The sequence below is a fragment of the Equus przewalskii genome, chromosome 13, assembly GCF_037783145.1.
Source record: "Equus przewalskii isolate Varuska chromosome 13, EquPr2, whole genome shotgun sequence".
Lineage (NCBI taxonomy): Eukaryota > Metazoa > Chordata > Mammalia > Perissodactyla > Equidae > Equus > Equus przewalskii.
Genome location: NC_091843.1, coordinates 69680157 through 69699273, shown reverse-complemented (window position 1 = coordinate 69699273; position 19117 = coordinate 69680157). Strand labels below are relative to the sequence as shown.

Sequence of the window (19117 nt, the reverse complement as noted above, 5' to 3'; positions counted from 1 at the left end):
CGGAACATTGAGAGTTTTTAAAATCTCACTGGTGGAGAAGGGTTGAGTCTGGTTTTACATATTTTATGATTAGATACCTATTAGACAGGTAAGTGGAGATGAGTTCAGGGAGTGGTTGAAGCTGAAGATACTCAGCACAGAAAAGGAAAGAGAAGGAAATAGTAAAGCTGTTGAAACAGAGGACAGAAGTCGAAAGTCATCTGAAAGCAATACCATAGGAATTCTAGAAAGTAAAAAGAATTGGGCAAGAGGCAAGACCTGAGCAAAGAAAATAAACAAATAAAACACATCTAGACTCAGCATAGTGAAACTGCAAAACACCAGAAACAAAGCAAGGATTTGAGAAGTAAATAGAAAAAACAAGTAAAAAGTGCCAGTTCAATTCCACAGCTCACTCTACAGATTGGAAACCTAATAGTAGCCTATAATAGAGAAATTACAAAGCAGCTCACATTTCTGCCAGATAAAGTATGCATAACATCCATGCAATCAATCCTTAGCTCATTTAACAGAATCGTTGAGCTGGTGGGGGGAGGGTTTAGACTGTTTACACCTCTTCAATTTAATATTTAGATCCAGACTCAAATGTAGAGTCGGCCGTGGAATTAAAAGCATCTCATTCATTTGCGAGTTTGAACTCCCAATCCTGTTTCGAATAAAGGTTATTTATTTATTTTCAACTAAAGGACAAGGTAGCTAACGGTCTCTTAGAATAGAAAATCTGGCACATGAAGCGCCACTGGAGAATTTGTACACTTGGAAAAATCTGAAAAGTATGTTTTTAATCCTACTTTACCAAATAATCTCACCTTGCATTAACATAGCAAAATATTTCCTATCCCTACGTCTTTCCTTACAAAGAATCCAAAGATTTTCTGTAATAAAATCAAACTATTAGATTCTAAAAAAATGAAAAGAAAAAATTAGCATGAAGTGTTCTACAAAAATCACTTACTATATATAGTCACTGCTAGAAGAAACATAATTTCAATTGAATTGTTTTCTTTTAAATATGTAAAATTAGATGCCTTAAGGATTCTAACACAGGAAGTGTTGACATTTTGTCCCCAGATCTTTTGGTTGTTGCACTATTGCCTAGTTGCCTCCCCTTAAACTCGCTCCACTCATCACAAATCTTGCATAAGGTGCTGCAAGAAAATGTAATAGTTTTGTTTGTATTTTTAAACTGAGTCTTGAATTTAAGTAGTCTATGTTTGATAGATATCTATATTAATATGCTTAAGTATCTCAATTTACAAACACAAAATACTTTTTGCATTATTTGCTAAGTAATGAACTACTCAAAATTTTAACAATTAAGTCATATCTACCAGTTCACATTTAAGTTTCAGATGAAGGTGGGAAAGTCTAAAAAAATCCCATATTTTTAAAGATCAGTTGCTTTTCTAACCTCCCCTCTACCTAAAAACTGTGATAGTTATAAATCTATGAGTTATTATTTATGGTCCAAAGATCATCTTCTAGTCAGAAACAGAGTTATGTGGTACAAAGACAAGAATTATGCCATTTACCCCTGGTGCATGTTCCTGATAAATCTCAAGGAAGTAAAATCTAGGTAAATCAGTATATAATCTACACGACCCTTTCATTAGACTACGAAAACATTACAAAAGGTAAATGATCATATATGTAATCTACTCTATTTTACACAACTGTAAAGGATCTAATTTTATTAAGCCACTCACTCTGAAATTAATGAACAAATCATTCATACTCCAGTTTGCCACAGCTTTCCAGTCTGAAAATTATTTTCTAACATATCCTAAACAAAGAATATTTTCTTTATAAGCAAACAGGCCATTGCTTTTAGTAAGAATCATTTATTTATATTATTAAAGTGGAGGGTTAATTGGTACAGTACTATGCATAATCTCTCATCCTTGAAAAATTAAACACAAACGGATAAAAGGAGCAAAGCAGAATGAGCATGTCAAAGACAAAAATTAAGCATATTTTTATAAAGAATGTTCCCTGGTATATCTATGTGCTAATACTAATGTTCTTCTCAACTGTGTCTTAATAAATGTATGGCTTGTTCCTTTTCTACATAACTGCTGGCTTCTTACAAATAATGAACATATTTTCCATCAATTAATTAATAAATGTTACATACAGTTTTAGATTTTTCATTCAACTCAGCTAATTAGTTGACTGAAATATTAAACTAAATGTAGCATTAAGAAAGTTAGAGCCCATTCCATTGTCTCAAAAATGTAATATTCTTCTTCTATGAAATTGACACAATAGGATATAATGCAAATGTCCCAGCTACAAAGTGAAGAATTAAAAATGCAACCCTGATCTGTTTACTCTTAATATTATGACTTCATTAAGCATTATAATGTTTCGTTAAATACTATCTTGTGGAATGAAATAATCATTTATACTAAATGTTGAAAAAAGTGAAAAAGCTTAAAAAATGTGTACTGGCACTAAATTGTTTTTATCACTTTTATATTTAATTATAAATTAGATGTTTAAAAATTGAGTTATTCCTCATGTTACCTGATATAGCAGGAAAAAAACAGATTATCATGCTTCAGGGTAAATATCTAACAGAGGAATCACTGCTTTTTAAAAAAAACAAAAGTGGGGGGGAGCTTTGTTTTGTACACATAGTGTAAATTTTAGACCTAACTGTATAAAAGGAAAATATTAAAAAATACATCTATGGACAAATTTCTGTAGATTTCTCCTACAGCTAATCAATATGGGCACATTTAAGAATATTAAAGGAATACATCAATATACTTATATTTTTCAAAGTTACAATTCAAATTTGTTACATCACAGCACACATCCAAGAATGTATGCCACATGATACAAAAACTCCCACTGAATATAACAAAATAAAAATCTGTGAATAAATATAAGGCATTCTAAAATAATATCTGCAGAAAACCAAAAAGAGTCCAACTAGATTTCTATGATCTTTTAAACTTTACTTCATAGATTCATATAGTCTTCAAAATAGATTTAATTGTAGTGCTACACATTAACAATATTCACCTGCTTACCAAAATATCCTTTTTCTGGCAGCTAAATGTTACTACTTTAAAAAAAAAAAAAAAAGTTAAGTGCTTGAGGGACTAAGAATGCAGCAGAAAATTACAGGAGCCCACATATCCTTTTTTCTTAAATTTAATTTGTCATATATAAGGTTTTTATATACAATCAGTGTGCATTGTAACAGTTTATATTAAAAGTCAATCAAGTTTATCTAAAATGTTACCTGGCTGCATAGCACATTTGACATTATTGCCCACATGAAAAGGGAAAACAAATGGATTTACAATAACTTTTGGCCGTTTTGGATTCTGAAAGTGTTCATACACCTACCCTTTTAAACCAAATGCATCTGAAAAAAAGGTTTCCAGAGCATGCAGTTTAGATTCTACATATTCTCTCACCATTTTGTTACTACAAACACAACAGTGACTAAAAGAGAAAAAAAAAAAGGAAGAAATAACACGTATCTAATAAAATAGTCAATATAAAAAGAGGACTAATGGAATTAAGTGGCCCCTTTCCCCATTTTTACATTCTAAACAATGATTCCATCAAGACAAATCATTAAAAAGTGTTATTACACTGATATTTTTTTTAAATGATAAGAAGGCCTGAGTTGGTAGGGAAAGGAACAGTCAACAAAAGCCTGAGAAGGGGAAGGAAATAAGGAAAGCTCATTTAATCCATTTACAATAATTTACAGCCATTTTTTGTGTGTGTGTAAAAAGGCATAATAATAGATCACAAACAGGAAATTCCTGGCTATTTTACAGATATAAGTACAGAATTTAAATATTCAAGCTTGTGATGAAAAGCGGCAAGGTGGTCGCAGTGTACAATGTAAACAAGTAGCTTTGGAAAGTGAACAAAGTCCTTGAGTGTTTTTTCTTTATTAAGAAAAGAACTCTCTTTCATTCCTTCCTGAAACATGATCACAGGTCAGAGTAAAGTTCATATACAAACATAATTTAAATGGAGGTCAGTCTAAAATCACTGACATAAAAACAGTTTTATCCAGCCTACATGGAAGGGCAGTGTTGAGGTCCCTATAATAGTAAACATTTTCCATTTCTTTAAAAAAGAAAAAAAAAAAGTACTACAATATTTGTAGTACAGTGCAGCATAATCCTTAAATATAAAAATATTTTCTCTTCTGTTGGGATAATAGACCTTGCATCCTGGAAAGAAGTAACAATACTGCTACTGATAGAAGATCTGTTTATATCTTTCAAGTCATGTAAGGCAATTACTGTGTTGGTTTATGATATATGGCTAAAAGAAAAGTCCAGAAAGACAAAGTATCAGTTTTTGTTATGTTTTCCGACTACTCCAGGTATGCTCAGGTGTACTTTTGTGTTCAATTGAGTGTTCAAATGGAGATCTGGAGCCATACGGAGACCTCTGATCTAGTGGTGACCTGGGGCCACTACTGGAAGCTCTGTGGTCCATTTGCCAATCTGAGTGATACCTATAATCCCTGGAAGATTTATGGTGCGTATACTCAGAACTCGACCGATGGTCTGAATGTAGCCGATGGTCTGAATGAGAACGATGGTCTGAATGAGATCTATCTTTTAAACTTCCTTCCAAATTTGACCTGTGATCTCTACTCCTGTGATCATCCAGTTTTCTGTGTTTCTCTCTATCACTGTAATATCTAAAACAAGAGAAATTAGGAATTTTGGTTAAATTAATAATGCAAATTAAATGCTTCCAAATAAATAAAATCTTATCAAAAAATAAAACACAAAAATACTTTAAAGGATACTCTTAACTGTATACAAACTCAGTGTCTTATTACAAAACTTCCTAAGTGAGCTCAAAAATCACTGGAAACACCTTCTGTGTGCCTTTGGAAAAACTATTTGATTCATAAAACTAAAGTAAACCATACAAAGCACCGCAGATAGCATCTAATTTCACATGCCCATTTTAAATTGGCTGCTACTTTTTATTCTATGCATCATGTGTATTAATGCATCTTAATTATCTGGAAATTGGAATTAAGGTAACTACAACAATCTAGAGTACCCTCAAAATCAGAGCCTTTTATGAGCTTCCAAACAGGAAAAAATAAACTCTCTAAAATGCAGACTATGAAATAATTTGTAAAAGAGAATATGCATTGATTCATGATGCCTTTTAAAAGCTTCCTTAAGTTTGACTAATTGTATACATATAATAAGACTTGACACATGAATCATTATTGCAAAATTTACTCCATACATAAATGTGGCTGTTTGCTAAAAAATAATTATGGCAGTTTAATAAGAAGTAATCTCTAAAATGTTGGTCTTTTCAAATAAAACACACTGAACGTAATTTGTTTTACAAAAGATCGTTATTATAAATGATATAACTATATTCTATAAGCCTGTGAAATTATAAATATTTACTATTACAAATATGGCTTTTCCTTTTCATCTTGTGCCCTTTTCTAATTTTAGGGGCCATTCTACAATTGATGTGTTTATAACGTGACAGTGCTTCTCAGAAGAAATTATTGCAGTGAGCACAACTAAAATACAAAAAAGATCTATTACTTTATTCCTATCTTTACATTGTTTTCTCAGTTTTTTATTCTGCTTTTAGTAGTGGTCATTAAACTAATGAAAATATTCCTTTACTAATAAAAGAGTAAAATGTCTTTTTATTATATTCAGGTTAAGCAGTAAAGCTTAAAGGCTTCAAAAACAACAATAATAAACAGAGAAAACTTCCTGACTTCAGGACAATCCCAGATTGCTAGTGCTATGATTAACTTTAACTTCAACGGGGAGTTTTCACATAAATTAATTTCCCCCATGAGTTTTTTTAATGGAACGGAATACACAATTCCCCCCACCAAATTTCAGCCATATTCCATCGAGCTTTTATTTGACTCTATTATTATATTTTGAAGAGCATTTAGGCCAATATTCTCCCAAACCAACAATGAATCCCATGACTTATAATTATAAAACTCCTTACACTAACTTTCATCTCTTATTGCATACTTAGATCTTAAATTTATAATTAAAAAAACATTTTTGTGTGTCTGTGAGGAAGATTGGCCCTGAGCTAACATCTGTTGCAAATCCTTTTTTTTATTTTCTTGAGGAAGATTGTTGCTGAGCTAACAGCTGTACCAATCTTCCTCTATTTTATGTGGGATGCTGCCACAGTGTGGCTTGACAAGAAGTGCTAGGTCTGTGCCCAGAAATCCAAACCTGCAAACCCTGGATCACCAAAGCAGAGTGTGCAAACTTAACCACTATACCATCGGGCCAGCCCCAATTAAAAAAGCATTGTATAGAGAAATTCAATTCTTAATATTAACAAAAAAGTACTGTAACATTGGTTTTCCTTATTTATAAGCAAACACCTTATTTCACATAAGACTTGTTTTGATTATTTAAAAGATTGAATTGGCTGATAAGGTCAAATACAGCAAATAGAATCAAAAAGAGGAAGACATGAATGAGCAAAATTTCAAAACGGACTGCCAAGTTTACCTGCTGTCTTGCTTGTAGTGATCCCAATCACGATGATCTTTACCATTACTAAAGGAAGAATAGGGTCTTTTCCTTGAGTCACCCTTTTTGTAAGAGTCTCCCTGATGCCGGTCTTTATGATGATCATGATACTGAGATAAGTGTCTATCAGAAGAGTAACTGTCCCTGCTGCTGTCATCATGATTTGTGTTCTCTTTTAATCTTTCCACATCTGTTAGATATGAAAGAGTTCAACTTTTGTTAAAGACTAAAAAAAGCCATGGTAAATAAAAGCCACTTTGCTGCTATATTACCAGAACTCCTGATTCAACTCCAGCTAAATAAAATCAGTCCCCAAATAAGGCAGTTAAATAATTTAGAAATAATCTATAAAAGCAATACTAAAGCTTACAACAAAAGGGTTACTTTCTCCTGAAAGGAGAAAAACTACAACCGAAAAAAATAAGGCCCATTTCCTTCTCAGACTATACTTTTGTGACTCTAGAACAGAAAGAAGGCACTATTATTCCAAAATAGTATTTTTTAAAAATACGTCCATTTTAACAATTATTCTACAATTTCGAGAAACTAGTAAAAGGTTGATTTATGGAAAGGTTAATGATAAGCTAAACAGGATTACTGTTTAAGATAATAGATTTGATATAAAAACATGGGTATGTATTATCTAAAACAAAACAGAAAAGAAAATCAATTTTTAAATTTACTTTCCAAAGCAATTAGTAAGACTTACCTGGATTTCTAATCACTTGAGCATTCAAGTTGCTGTTCTGGTCATTATTTTGCTAAAATAAATGCACATACATAAGAATCTTTTAAGTGGCTTCAAATATCCTTACAAGACAGGAAAAAAAAATCCCTAAGAGGAAAATTCTGATGCTGAAAGAAGTCCTCACATAAGATATTAGAATGTATAAATGTAACATTGGCAAATATCTTTTCTAAAGCATAACCTATTTGTCTCATGATTTTTTAAAACATTTGACTTTAAAATAATTTTAGACTCACAAAAGCTGCAAAAATAGCATCAAGTTCCCATTCTTTCACTCAGCTTCTCCTAATGTTAATATCTTATATGACCATAGTACAGTATAATGATCAAAACTGAGTAATTAACATTGGTACAGTACTAATAACTGGACTACAGACTTTATTCAGATTTCACATTTTTTTCACTACGGTCCTTTTTCTCCTCCAGGATCCAACCTGGAACTCCATATCACACTTAGTTTTCATGTCTTCTCAGTTTCCTGTAATCTGGGACTGTTTGTTATTTTTTTCTTATCTTTCATGACCTTGACACTTTTGAAGAGTACTGGATATTTACTTTGCAGAATATCTCTCAGTTGGGATGTATCTGCTATTTTCTTGCGATTAGATTGAGGTCATGCATTTCTGCCAAGAATTCTGCAGAAGTGATGTCCCTTTCTCAGTGCATGTAACGGGGGTTTATGTCTGCTATGTCTTATTACTGGTGATGTTAACCTTGACTTCTTGTTTGTAGTGGTGTCAGGCAGGTTGCTCCTCTATAAAATTATTATTTTCCTCTTTATAACTGATAAACATCTTGGAAGAGACACTTTCAGATTATGCTAATATCTTATTTTCTTGCCCACTAACTTTAGCTTCCTTCAAAGGATCTTACATCCAACAATTTTTTTTTTGTTTTGTTTTTTTTTGTTTTTTTTTTGGAGGAAGATTAGCCCTCAGCTAACTACTGCCAGTCCTCCTCTTTTTGCTGAGGAAGCCTGGCTCTGAGCTAACATCCGTGCCCATCTTCCTCTAGTTTATACGTGGGACGCCTACCACAGCATGGCTGCCAAGCAGTGCCATGTCCGCACCCGGGATCCGAACCAGCGAACCCCGGGCCGCCGAGAAGCGGAACGTGCGAACTTAACCGCTGCGCCACCGGGCCGGCCCCTACATCCAACAATTTTTAATGTGGTGATCTAATGGTGATTTTCTATTTCTTTCATTCTTTCTACATTTATTAACTGAATTCTTCTATAAGGAAAATGTCTCAGTTTTAATAATATAAATTAAAGGAAAAAATACGATGTGTTAATTTACCTGAGATTCCTGCCGTTTTTTAATTGCATGCTTATATAATTTATGTAATTTTCTTGCATCAAACTCGGTAAACTTAGATACAAAAATCCACAGGTTTCTAGAAGGAGAAAAGGCAATTAGTCTGGTGGAAAATATTTAGCTTTTTCATGGAACCCCTTCCCTCCAGACAGAAACATAGGTACACACATACTTGGCCCTCTGTGGAACAAAGTCTAAGGAGATTATTTTCAGTATTTTTTAAAATTGCATATATGGAAAAGACTCCAAATGAAAGCACATTATGAAGTTTTACTTTTCTTCCAAATCCCTTTATTTTATAATCTCTAGAGTGAAAAGTAGTAATCAATCTTAATTCGAAACTAAAGAGGTATAAATTTACAAACTCAAGAAGGGACTCATATTGTGATTCAGATTAGATATAAAAGGAACAAGCTAATAAAGCAGTTTGAGTAAAGATACCACCAGATAACATGGATTAAGCTTGTGAAAGAAGGGTCCCAAATAATGCATTAAAAAGCAACTGTCATTTTATGCTTGTGATGTAATGGTCATGAGAGTAACATGACCAAACACTATAAACCAGGGACAGCACGGTGTCTTTAGGCCTGTCTCACCACAGCAGAGATTAGTAATTGATCATAGTACTCTTTCATGATAAATTCAGATGCAGCCTATGAATCCTTCCCAACACAGCTTCCTCGGCAGCCACTGATAATCAGTGACAACTGCGCTGAAGTCCATCTGCCATCACTAAAATAGTAATGGCTTCTATATATTTACAATTTTTCTTAGACCACTAATTTTTCAGTAGGTATAAAGTATGATTTTGAATCTTGCTTATATGAACAGCATAAAGAAATTATTAGCCAATGGTAGAGGTTAGTGGACATCAACATCTTTAATGATGTCAAGCAATAGATTTTCAAAAAAATAATAAAGCTCTGTTTATGAATAATGGCTTCCCAAAGGAAAGCCATCTTCCAGTGACAGTGATGGAAATAAGAAGGTCTAAGAAAGTGAAAACTCTTAACTAGAAAATAACTTGCATCTATCGCATATCACTACAAAGCATACATTAAATTACAAAGCCTTGAATCAGATGTTATTGATACCAGGTACTTTATACAGCTTTTCATTTTCAAAACTCTTTTCTATTATTTAATTCCACAAATAGCCATCCTTTAGGTAGGCACAGCTAAGTGCAACAGACAATTTTTAAAACAAACAAACAAATGAGGTAACGAACCAAGTCACTTTCCTACACTCATAACTATTTAAGCAAAGCTAGAAGACAGGGCTCCTAATTCTTTCCACTAAGATGAGTAATTCCTAGCCTTTTGACTTTGGACATTGATACACATGAAAAGCTGCTTGCTAGTAAACTACTAAAAAACTGCTATGTGTTAGTAAATTTTAGAATGTGTTAAGTCTTTGAGTTATGCATTAACTACAAAATTATCCCAACTCGTGTAAATACAGAGGTGGTTATCTGATGATTTTCGAGAAGAATTTTTATCAGTGTTAAGTCAGGTGTGGCTTTCTCAAGTGCTTTCTTTCCTTTCTTTCTGTTTTATTAATTATAAATTACCATTATTATTATCAGTTTAGTTTATGAGAGTTGTTTGCTTAACTGCAGCATATAGTGATACTTATTCTTCATCAATATTTTGGCCTATAATTTTACAAAAACTAGACTGTAAAAATGCAGTTTAAAAAGCAGTCACCCATCACCCATCCCCTTATATTTAATGCACATATATATATGCATCATACTCTCAAAATTTGCTTCTATAGTGATACTTCATAGCCTGTAAAATTGGGCGATTTAAATATATTACAGCATATCATCAAGGCATATCAAGACTAATATCATCATCAGACTATTTTAAACTAATGGGACACTTTCATAATACATATGCATAGTTTTTGTTTCTTAATTTTTTTCATCATGAAAACTTTCAAATATTCACAAAGATGAAAAAATTTCACAATGAACACCCATATACCTCCTACTTAGATTCTATTATTAGCATTTTACTGTGTTTGCTTTATCAGATATCATTCCATACATTCATCCCTCTGTCAATCCATCTAATTTTTGTTTGATGCATTTCAAATAAAAATGCAAGTATTAGTACAACCCCACTAAACACTTCAACATACACTAACTAGAGTCAATACCTGTTTGGTTTTTTCTTTGAAAACAAAGTTTATATACAATAAAATGCACAATTTTTAAGTTTATACTTGCTGAATTTTGCAAATTAATATACTGGACAACCCAAATACATATCAAGAAAGTTCTGTTTTGCCTCTTCACAATGTCTAAGTTCTTATACCAAGAGTTTTAATATATGATGGAGGAGGTAAAAAAAAAGGTCCAAAAAATTGAGCAATATTCTCCAGACTACAATACCCCATGTAACCAATTATCAGTGAAATGGAGGAAGGAAGAAATAGCTAATGCCAAGTTATGAAAGATAATTCTTTAAACAAATTCTAGGAAAGTTTGTTATTAGACTGCAGTTGGAAAAATTAAATCATTCAACAACTTCAATACTAAAAGCACTACGTAAAAATCTCTGTAATTGACATCTAATTTAATTAGCCAAATCCTATTATTATCTGGTATTTGCCATTAAATTAAACCAGCTTACTTTAAAATTAAAATGATGACTATATTGTTCATCAGGTTCTATTAGCATATGAAACAGTTGAGCATTTATTAAAGATAAATGTATTCTGGTTTTTATTTTGTTGTTACTACAACAGAAAGCTAAGTATGGGTAGAGGTCACCAGAAGACAAAAATATACACTATAGGTATGATATTAAACCTTGAAATAAAATTTAAAAGTAAACTTAGTTGAGAAAACTAATTGAATGATACCTGACTGAAATGAAATCCACAGTAGCTGAGAAAATTCATCTAGCCTTTAAGTGAATTTACAAACTCTAACATATCTAATATTCTACAGTTAACTCATAGGAGTAAAAGGTAAGAAATTAATAAACTTTTGGTTCATAATTAATTCCTTTTTAAAAATGCTTCTTTTTCCCTAGAGAAATATGATCAGGAATTAGATTCTGGTCCTAATGACATCCCCTGCTGAACTGGGTGATCCTGTGCAACACCAGAGCCAAGACTAGCGGGAGTATTCCCAGAAAGCTACGGGCGAGCACCACTTTCAAGTTCCTGCTCTAGGAGCCTCCTTTGCCATACTCCAGTCTCAGCCCTACAAAGCTGTTCACCTGAGTCATTTTTTCTTCTGTAAAATGGAAGTGACAACTGTTCAGATTTCCTAAACATGACATTGTTAAAAGGATCAGTTAGAATGAGGCATATGGAAGTACTTTGAGACAAATGAAACACAAATATACACTATATTATTATGGTTATCCCTTGATTGCAAGCGATCTTTAAATAAAAACTATTGTTGCATTTCCATACCAAATATTCATTTGGTCAATAGATATGTATAAAAACTTCTATGAGCAAGCTATGAAGCAGATAATTATGGTTACGGTAAAAACCTGCTTAATGTCAACTGCTCCACTATTTTATGGGTCAAGTCTCTATAATTACAGGTAAAGTCTTTATCTTCTTTCATTTTGTAAAATCAGCAAACTGATACACTGTTATCCACAACTGGTTTGTTCTCATTATTTTCTACCTTGTCTAGTAGTTGGCTTAACACTGATCTGAATCTGGTAATCATTAAATGGTTTATATAATATTATAGCAGCTCAGATTTACAATTTTAAGATCACCTGGGTTGCTACTGCATCACAGGGGAAAATAAAAGTCTGCATTTTACAATGCTTGAGGATGTTAATTTTTACAAGCCTTTATATTCATACCCAGAAGACGAATTGCTAAATTTATGTAACAATAAATTTGTTTGGCACAATTTCTAAAGATATTACCAAGAATAATTTGGTGAACTGAGATTTTTAAAAATAAAATGCAATCTGAATTTTAATAAAACAGCTTTCACCATTTCTTACTTAAAGGCAGAAATGTCACCTGTGGTTTATATTGATGCATAATTAAGCAATCAATCATGAATAAAATTCTTTAAAGTAAAAGAAAAAGATGAAAAAAATCATCCTCAGGTTACCTCTTTAAACATTATTTTGTTGCCTAAGAAGTAGAAAAACAAATTGAAATACAAGAGACCAGATGATTACATAATTACAAACATACCACTTCCTGAAAGGCACATTACTTACTTTCTCCACTGCTTGATTTGATCAGGATTCGTATACTCTTTCAGACATTCCGTGATATGGTCTCCAATTTTTATTAAACACTGTCTAGTATGCTCCAGTTGTTCTCTTTCTGAAAGGCCTTTCTCAGGCCTATCAAGTTGTTTCAAAGCTGCTTTGACAGGTCTCATTCTTTCTTTACACTGTATAATGGGAAAATAAGAATATAAATACATACATTAAAATTTTTACATGAACCACAAAGATCAACTTCTTTCAATGATATTTACATGAGTAAATACAGTATTGCTTGAGGATGAAATAAGCATTAAATCTCACCTCACAGCTTGTAGATATCAGTGGTTTTTCCCTCTTTTGTAAGTAAAAGCTTTGGATTTTACCTGCCTTCAGTATAAATTTTTACGTTTTCTTTCCCCCGAGGAAGACTCACCCTGAGCTAACATCTGTGCCAATCTTCCTTTATTTTTTGTATACGGGTTGCCACCACAGCATGGCTCATGGCTGACAAGTGTTGTAGGCCCATGCCTGGGATCTGAACCCATGAACCCGGGCCACCAAAGCGGAGCACGCTGAGCTTAACTACTATGCCACAGGGCCAGTCCCTAAATTTTTACTTTTTATGGTTTTTACTTTTATAAATTTTTACTTTTTATACTGTAGCACACCATTCAAAGCAGTTTCAAACACAGAATATTAAAGATAATAAGCTATTTCAGAGTATAACTTAATATCCTATATTCACTATAATATAGAACATGTAAAAAAATAAGAATCTTTATATAATAAAATACACTGGCAAAGCTATTAAAATCAATACAGCCACAAGTATAAATTGTCTATTTGAAAATCTCTGAGACAAAACAAAGTAGCTAATGATGAATTTTGCTACTGTCATATTGTGGGTGGTCAGGGAGGTGGAGGTGGTTGATAGAAAGAGACCTTCTCCTTGGCCTGCATATCGCTGGCATGCTAATAAAAGGATGACATATCAATAATTGTATGATTCACATACAGTCTAATTTGTGTAATAAAAACTATAACTTTATAACAAAACCAGAATAAAAATTACCAAAAAAACAAATTGTAAATTTTATGTGCATAAATGCAAAAACAAACTTAAAATTAACAGTAATTATATACACAAGTAGGAAGTTGGGTTAGTTCCAGGAATGTAAGGATGGATCAACTAGAGACAATATATTTAGTTGATCCAACACTATTTAAAAAAAGAAATCTTCACATCACTGCTGTGAAGGGCCACTCTTACTATAACTTAAGTGTTTATCTAAGTGTGGATTTATTTCTTATTACTTTATTCTGTTTTATTAATCTATTTGTCAAAATCAGTTGGGAAGTTTTCCATCTTTTGTCAGGAATAATTTAAGTAACCTTGGAATTAGGTATTCTTTAGTTAAAATTAGAACTCATCCAGGTCTGATGTCCGTTTTTTTTTTTTTTTTTTTTTTGTGAAGAAGATTAGCCCTGAGCTAACATCTGCTGCCACTTCTCCTCTTTTTGCTGAGGAAGACTGGCCCTGAGCTAAGACCTGTGCCCATCGTCCTCTATTTTATATGTGGGACGCCTGCCACAGTATGGCTTGACAGGAGTGTGTAGGTCTGCGCCTGAGATCCAAACTGGTGAACCCTGGGTCACCAAAGTGGAGCGGGCAACCTTAACCACAATGCCACCGGGCCAGCAACCTGATGTCTTTTTTAAAAAGGCAAAAAATCTCTAATTTCCTTTCTAATTTTTATTATTATTCCTTTCTGTTCTTTACAGTTCCTGTTTCTTGTTCAATCTTGGTTGTTTATATTCTGATAGAAAATGATTTATTCAACATATCTAAATTGAGCACATACTAATTCTAGGCATTGTTCTAGACCCGGGAAAGAGAGCAATAAATACCCTGCTTTGATGGAATCTGTACTCTAGTATAAGACAGTCAATAAATAAATAGGACATCGTGTGGTAGATGGTTACAACTGTGATAAAGAAAAAGCAAGAAAGAGCAAGGAGCTTTCTACTTTAAGATTTCAGAGAAGGGTGATGTTTGAGCAGACATCTAAAGAAAATGAAAAAGTAAGCCTTTTTTTTTTGTGACAAAGATTGGCCCTTAGCTAACATCTGTTGTCAATATTCTTCTTTTTGCTTAAGGAAGATTGTCGCTGAGCTAACATCTATGTCAATCTTCCTCTATTTTATGTGGGATGCTGCCACAGTGTAGCTTGACAAGCAGTGCAAGGTCTGCATCCAGGATCCAAACCTGCGAACCCCGGGCTGCCGAAGTGGAGTATGCAAACTTAACCACTGTGCCACCAGGCCAGCCCCAAAAGTAAGCCATTTTGAGCAGAGGGAAGAGCAAGAACAAATGTCCAGTGGGGCTGGAACCAACTGAATGAAGGAAGTAGCAGGAGATAATGGGAGTAAATCAGGTGCTATATCTTTTAGGCCATTGCTATGAATCTTTTATCCTAAATAAGAGGGAAAGCCAATCGAGGGTTTTAAGCAGAAAATTAACATGGGGTGACTTTATTCCCCTTATAACAGTCATTATCACTCTGGTGGTTGTGTGGAGTATAAACTGGGGTATGAAGAGAGTAAAGGGTGAGATGGGAAGGGTAGAAGGAGTGAAAACAGCTATGAAGCTATTAAAATAATCGAGGAAAGAAATGGCTGTGGCTTGACCAGTGTAGTAGAGCCAATAAAGTCTGCTCGTTGACTGAATGCGAGTGGAGGAAAAAGAGAGAGAGTGATGACTAAAACCTATGCTAAGGGCAAGGCCTGAAGATGGGTATTGAGCAATGAGAACTAACATTTATAAAGCACTTATTAGGTACCAGAGGCTATGCATTGCTTTAAATGCACCTCATTTGATTGTGACAATAAACCTTTGCGATACTATATACTCTCTTTTATAGAAGAAATTGAAGCTTAGAATGAAATGACATCTCTCAAACCTAGGTCTGACCTCAAATTCTGCACTCTCTCTTGACTACTAAATTATACGGATATTTAGGAAGACAAATCAATAAGACACAAGGAAACTCAAGAGCTGTGAAATGAAGCAAATATGTCAAGGAAAATAAATATTGAGAAAAGGTCACTCAATTTCTTAATAATTGGAACTATTCCCAAGTAAACTTTTTATATAGCAGTAAAATCCTAATCATGCAAGCTCAGAAAGTCTGGCTCTGGAGTCCATGTTTAAACCTATTCCATTCTTCCTCTCCATAGTACAAGAGATTTTAAGATCATTTATGTAGGTTAATGGAGAAGAAACTTGTGCATGGGGCACAAATGGAAATTTTCCATTTCAGCAGTTATACAAACAAGTAAGAAGGCTAAGGAGAAAATGTGGGCAAAGAAAAGAGGCAAGAGCTGCAATTTCACCTAACTCAGTAACGGAGCAGGTAAAGCAGGGGGAGCGGCTCAAGCAAAAGCACACCAAAACTCCCCCCACTCCCACCCAAAACAGAGAGGGTAAAACAATCAATAGAAAATGGATAGAGAGGCTAGATTAATATCGAGGTCACAAACAGAAAGGTTAGCCTTAAAAAGTTGCTGAGGAATCTCTGCATGTGAACCTGGAGAAGACATAACAATGACAGTCCAGAGATAAGATAGAGTTTGAGTAAATAAGATGGAAGGCAGGAGCAAGAGTAGCTTGCTTTAAATGTTCCCATATTCTTAAGGATTGAAGGGATGCCAACAGCTAAGAGTGAGCATACAAGAAAATCGTGGTAAGAACTCTTTTAAAGACCATGAAAAATATCTGAAGCTATATTAGCGCATGTCATGGAAACGGTAGGAAATGAATAAACAGGTACATTAATCAACACTGTCTAGACAGCACACAAAATAGGAAAACATGGGACAAGAAGGTGACTGGGGATCTAGAACAGCATAGTAGGCCAAACAAACAATTTTAGAAGGTGAAAATTTTCATCTGCCAAGTATAGCATTTGATTAATATCAGTGATAAAAGTGACTTAAGATTATACCCAAGTCTAACAAGTGACAGAAGGATATTAATAGCTCCAAGCAGTATAAAAGATTCAGATTCGAGAAATCTCTAAAGACGAAATATTCTTATATGAATATGTATTTAAATATACTTGTGCATTCTATAACTATATATAAATGTATCATTTATATATAGACTATAAATTTTCCCTTCAGTTGCTACCTGTAATTATATATTTCTTTTTCAAGCTCTGATAATTCTTACCTGTCTCATATTATTCAGTCTTTTTTCTCTAAATTACTCCTTCCTGATTGTGCTCTATACCTGGCATTTTGGTCATCTAGCAATCTGCTGGCACGTCTGAATTCCGTAACAACATCTCCCACAACCACGACCAATTTTTAGAGCACAGCACTGTTCCAAAAACTTTACATGTATCAACTCACTGATTCTCATACTTTCCTACTACTAGCACTCCGGCTCCAGAGCCAGTACACTCAGCCACTACCCATACTGCTTTCCCACACTGCAACCTCATTATAAAGTTTTCCTCATAATTTATATCACAATTAATTTCACAGTTGAGACCACTTTGGGTTCCTGATTATATCCAATACATAAACCGTTTGGAAAAAGGCCAAGAAAGATGTTCCCTTAACTTTGATGAACATAAAAGCACAGTAGCATTTAAAATCAGTGTATTTTAGACTAGTGTTATTCAAAGTGTGGTCTACGAACCTATGCCAGCCCACAACAGGATAGGTACAGAAAATTTAGAAATCTATGTATCAATTTGATGGTATAAATTTTATGCTACTGAATCTACTAATAAAACATCAGAGCTTGTATTCTGTATCTATTTTTTTTATTTTCACTTTTCTAGCAAAACATTTTCACTTTTCATTTTTATTGTATTTTCTAAAAGGCTTGGTCTGTAAAAGACTGGAAAAGAAGCTAGTCGTTCAATGTAGATAAGAAGCACTGTTATATAGATAATGGGTTCAGGAATTGAAAAGTTTAAAATTCTAAAGCTGGAAGAAAAAAGTTCACTCCCAGTACTCCCTAAATGCCTCTCCTTAAAGTCTTTAAGTTTTTCCAGGGTCCAGCCCCGTAGCCCAGTGGTTAAGTTCGCGCGCTCCACTTCAGTGGCCTGGGGTTTCACTGGTTCGGATCTTGGGCGTGGATATGACACCACTCATTAGGCCATGTTGAGGCGGCATCCCACATACCACAACTACAAGGACCCACAACTAAAATATACAACTATGTACTGGGGGGATCTTGGGAGAAAAAGCAGAAAAAAAGAGAAGTTTTTCCAAGCTGACTCTAAATTTAAGATATTATATTCAAAATTTAAATCTATTCCTTCTATCAATCTGAATGGCAGTTCTATCAAATTCAAATACATGTCTAAATTAAAAGATCCAAAAGATGAAATTAAAATTTAAACAAAACATTATATGAATTATTAGTAATAACCAGCAAGTCTACTACTTACAATGCTGAATGTCTTCTGATCCAGCTCTTCGGATTCTTCAGATATGGGAACTGGCTCACCACTTGCAGTGATATGCACTGGAGCATCCGACATTGAAGATTTCTTAGATCTTTCCTTGCTATCAGACTTGGATTCACTCAACTGAAGAAAAAAAGAAAACAAAAATCCAACAACAACAAAGGCACAATGATTATACTTCCAGAAAACAGTTGCTGTCTCACTTTATTCTACAATTGTTTATTCATTTAATATTCTTATCTATTTTATCTTTCTCCCAATTTTATTTGGGGAAACCAAAAATAAAGTGACTCTGTAATGTTACCCTATAGGTAACACATTTAAAAAAGGATTTTTCTCCTCTACTAGATACGCACATGTATTTTTAAAGAACTGAGTTATTCAGACTAATTTGGGCTGATAGGCATTTATTCTCCTAAAATGTAAATATGCTGATTGTGTCACTTTCTAAAGTTTTATATTACGATTTGCATACCTTTTCTTCCTTTATGTCTTTTTCTTTCTGCATAGCTTCTTTTACTTTTTCTTTCTTTTCTTTAAAATCTTTTTCCTTTATATCTTTCTTATCCTCTTTTTCTTTTATCTCCCTTTTAAGTTCTTTTTTATTCTCCTTTTCTTTTGCTTCCCTCTTTTCTTCTGGTTCCTTCTTTATACAAACATCTGGCTCAGGTTTTTCTTCACTGTCTCTTTCTGTTTTAATTTTTTTATTTGGATGTTTCACAGAAGTGATCTCATCCTGCAAAGTGCAAGTATGGCCAATGGATTACTAACCAAATCTTGACAAAGACTAACTTCTTTTCTTTGCATGACTATAGAT

General features: G+C 33.5%; 1 protein-coding gene across 2 annotated transcripts in view; it reads right to left on the bottom strand.

Moving 5' to 3' along the window:
* Window positions 1-1825: 1825 nt before the first annotated feature.
* CHD1 (chromodomain helicase DNA binding protein 1) overlaps window positions 1826-19117 on the bottom strand; it is an 80178-nt gene continuing 62886 nt past the window's right edge. Inside the window, exons 31-37 of one of the 2 annotated variants that reach the window (XM_070569601.1) lie at window positions 18776-19036; window positions 18283-18423; window positions 12824-13002; window positions 8592-8688; window positions 7255-7306; window positions 6525-6735; window positions 1826-4687 (exon numbers count right to left, since the gene is read on the bottom strand). In XM_070569601.1, the coding sequence (XP_070425702.1) occupies window positions 4342-4687; window positions 6525-6735; window positions 7255-7306; window positions 8592-8688; window positions 12824-13002; window positions 18283-18423; window positions 18776-19036 (1287 nt within the window). In that variant the 3' untranslated portion in view covers window positions 1826-4341. The remainder of the gene's footprint in view (window positions 4688-6524; window positions 6736-7254; window positions 7307-8591; window positions 8689-12823; window positions 13003-18282; window positions 18424-18775; window positions 19037-19117) is intronic. The other variant, XM_070569602.1, reaches the window with a different exon arrangement.